Below are 2,500 nucleotides of genomic sequence, written 5' to 3' on the forward strand. Positions count from 1 at the left end.
GGCAGTACAGTGCTACACTATTCCTCCCAGGAGCTAGCGTGAGTCCAACATCAATATTGCCAAGATTAGCTTCCGTAGACATAGCCTTTCCCATGAAGTCTAAATTAGTGGCGTGTCCTGCCCTGTCCCGTCTATATCAGAAAGGTTGGCGTTTTGGCCATCCAACTTAAACACTGTCGCTTCACAGCCCGCTGCCCTCTCTGTACCCAACCCTGGCCATGACCGATCAAATTGCTCTGCTCAATCACGCACGTGTGCCAATTGCGATGGCTCCCATAATGTATTTTGTAGGAGCTGCCCTGCCTATAAGCTCGACTCTGAAGTAGCAGTTCTCAGATTCAAACTAGACTTCATCTCTCCCAGCCAAAATGTTCTCCCAGGCTAAATCCAGATACTCCAATTTCTACCACTTCCACTATTCCTTTTTTTTTTTCTTTCTTTCTTTCTTTTTAATTATTATTATTATTATTATTATTTACAGAAACTATATTTTTTATGTGCATTATTACTTCTTTCGTACCATGTCAACAATTAAATGAGATTCAGCAAAGGCAAACCACAAATTTCTTTATCAATACTTAACAAAAGAAAAAAAATAGGAACAATAAAATGGCTTTTTTTTATTATTATTATTAACCAAATGAATGTAGGACTGTAGATAGTCACCATAGTCACTGGTTCTGCTTGGCGTTGGGCCATGGACAAAGATCCTGTATGAAAACCAGAAAAGGTTTGGGAACCACTGCCTTAAAGGAACAAAGTCACCCAAAGGATATAAGATCACGCTATAGTATAAAGGTTGATATATATATATATATATATATATATATATATATATGTATATATATATACATATATATATATATATATATATATATATGAATTACTGAATATCAAACAGCAACCAAGTATGTGAGCAATGAGAAACACCAATAAGTAAAAATACGGAACATACCTGGAAAATCACGATATATTCATTTTTTTTTTTTTTTTTTTTTTTTACTTTGATGTACAATTAAGCAAGATAATGTTATAATAATGTCACTCCACGGTGTGCTTCAATGCCGGCAATGATATGCTTGAAATTTTAGCAATACTAAAATCCAAGATTAATCTTGCAGAGGTCATTTTGTGTTTTTGTACTTACCTGCTGTCCAGAATTCCCTAAACGTCCGCTTATCCCTCCGAGGTTTGCAAAAGCGTTGAACATTCAGGCTTAGTAGGGGATTCGAGTTCTTTCTTCTCAGCGACTTCTGCATTTTTTTCATGGCTATGCAGAAATGATTCGTTCAAGAAATTTCCAGGAGAATTTTCAAAAAGCACATTCAGAGATATCTCGCTTAGAATGTTTCTGTTTTGTCTAATTTCCCTGTTGTGACCTACACTGTCGGGTATTTGCCGAACAGAACGTTTCAGGAGGCGAGTAGTTATAATTTTAATACACATAAACAACACAACAAGTATTAGAAATACTGTGGAAGTGCAGAAAATTACAAATTGTACAAAATAATGCGTAGTAGATTCCTTTGTGTTTATCCCATTGCATGATTCGGGTGACTGCGATGTTTCCGATGCTGGAATTATGCCAACAGCCCTTATTTCAAGTTTGCTGTCTAGCCTATCCAATGTTACACTGACACCCGGGGGAACTAGTAATTTCTGATTGTCTCCTGTTCTGATTCTACTGTTGACCATGACGAGAGCAGCGTTATCCTGAAGTGCAGTCTTGTCTAGTCGCATGTATGCAATGTCACTTGTTAAAAACTGTATTTTCGCGTTATTAGATGCTGATAGACTGTTCACGTAATGCACTGTGGTGTTTGTTATATTCACCACAACAGAGTTATTTAGAAACTGGTCAATGGCCAAGAGTGAAACCCGCGAGTTGACGACAGAAACGTGTTTCATTTTGGGATGCAGTGTCATTTTATAGCAGGTTGAACCCTTCAGCATGGAGGTGCGTTGTGGTGAGAGGGATGGCAGTCATGGTGGTATTCTTAACAAACAAGTGACATTCATTGCAAATTCTCTTCCAACTTTTTCCTGTTACCACCACTTTCTTTGTGTGTTGAATTGTCATATTCTTAATGCAAGCGTTCTCAGGCAAATGGAGAACAAGTGGCCCTCGACATTCAACAGAATCGATGTTTTCCAAGTAGCCTTCTTCAGCATACACTGGCTGGAGGCATAAGAGCAAATATATTAATTAGTATTGCTTACACGAGTAGCCTGCATGGAATTGCTTAAAAATCATTATTCACAATTCAAATATTAGTAATGCATAATATATTATGAGTCTTTTGCGTACCACTTGATATTTGTCTACTGTAGATGATTCATAAATGGTATATGTCATTCCATCCTTAGACATCAAATCAAATGGACACGAGGAAAATAATCTCTGCAAATTCAAAATGGGTGGCATAGTCCACATTATAATATTTTGCCAGCAATATTTTTTCTCACCTCATCAACACCTGTAAAATCACAGCTAAGGTGT

The 2,500-nt window shown here is 37.2% G+C and overlaps 1 protein-coding gene across 1 annotated transcript in view; it reads right to left on the bottom strand.

Moving 5' to 3' along the window:
- LOC119572886 overlaps positions 1–2,500 on the bottom strand; it is a 7,017-nt gene that overhangs the window by 4,369 nt on the left and 148 nt on the right. Inside the window, 4 exon segments of the mRNA XM_037919824.1 lie at positions 1,148–1,150; positions 1,474–1,947; positions 1,949–2,179; positions 2,467–2,500. The exon segment at positions 2,467–2,500 is cut by the window's right edge and continues 148 nt beyond it. Coding sequence (XP_037775752.1) covers positions 1,148–1,150; positions 1,474–1,947; positions 1,949–2,179; positions 2,467–2,500 — 742 coding nt within the window.

The sequence above is a fragment of the Penaeus monodon genome, chromosome 5 (genome assembly GCF_015228065.2).
Source record: "Penaeus monodon isolate SGIC_2016 chromosome 5, NSTDA_Pmon_1, whole genome shotgun sequence".
NCBI classification, from domain to species: Eukaryota; Metazoa; Arthropoda; class Malacostraca; order Decapoda; family Penaeidae; genus Penaeus; species Penaeus monodon.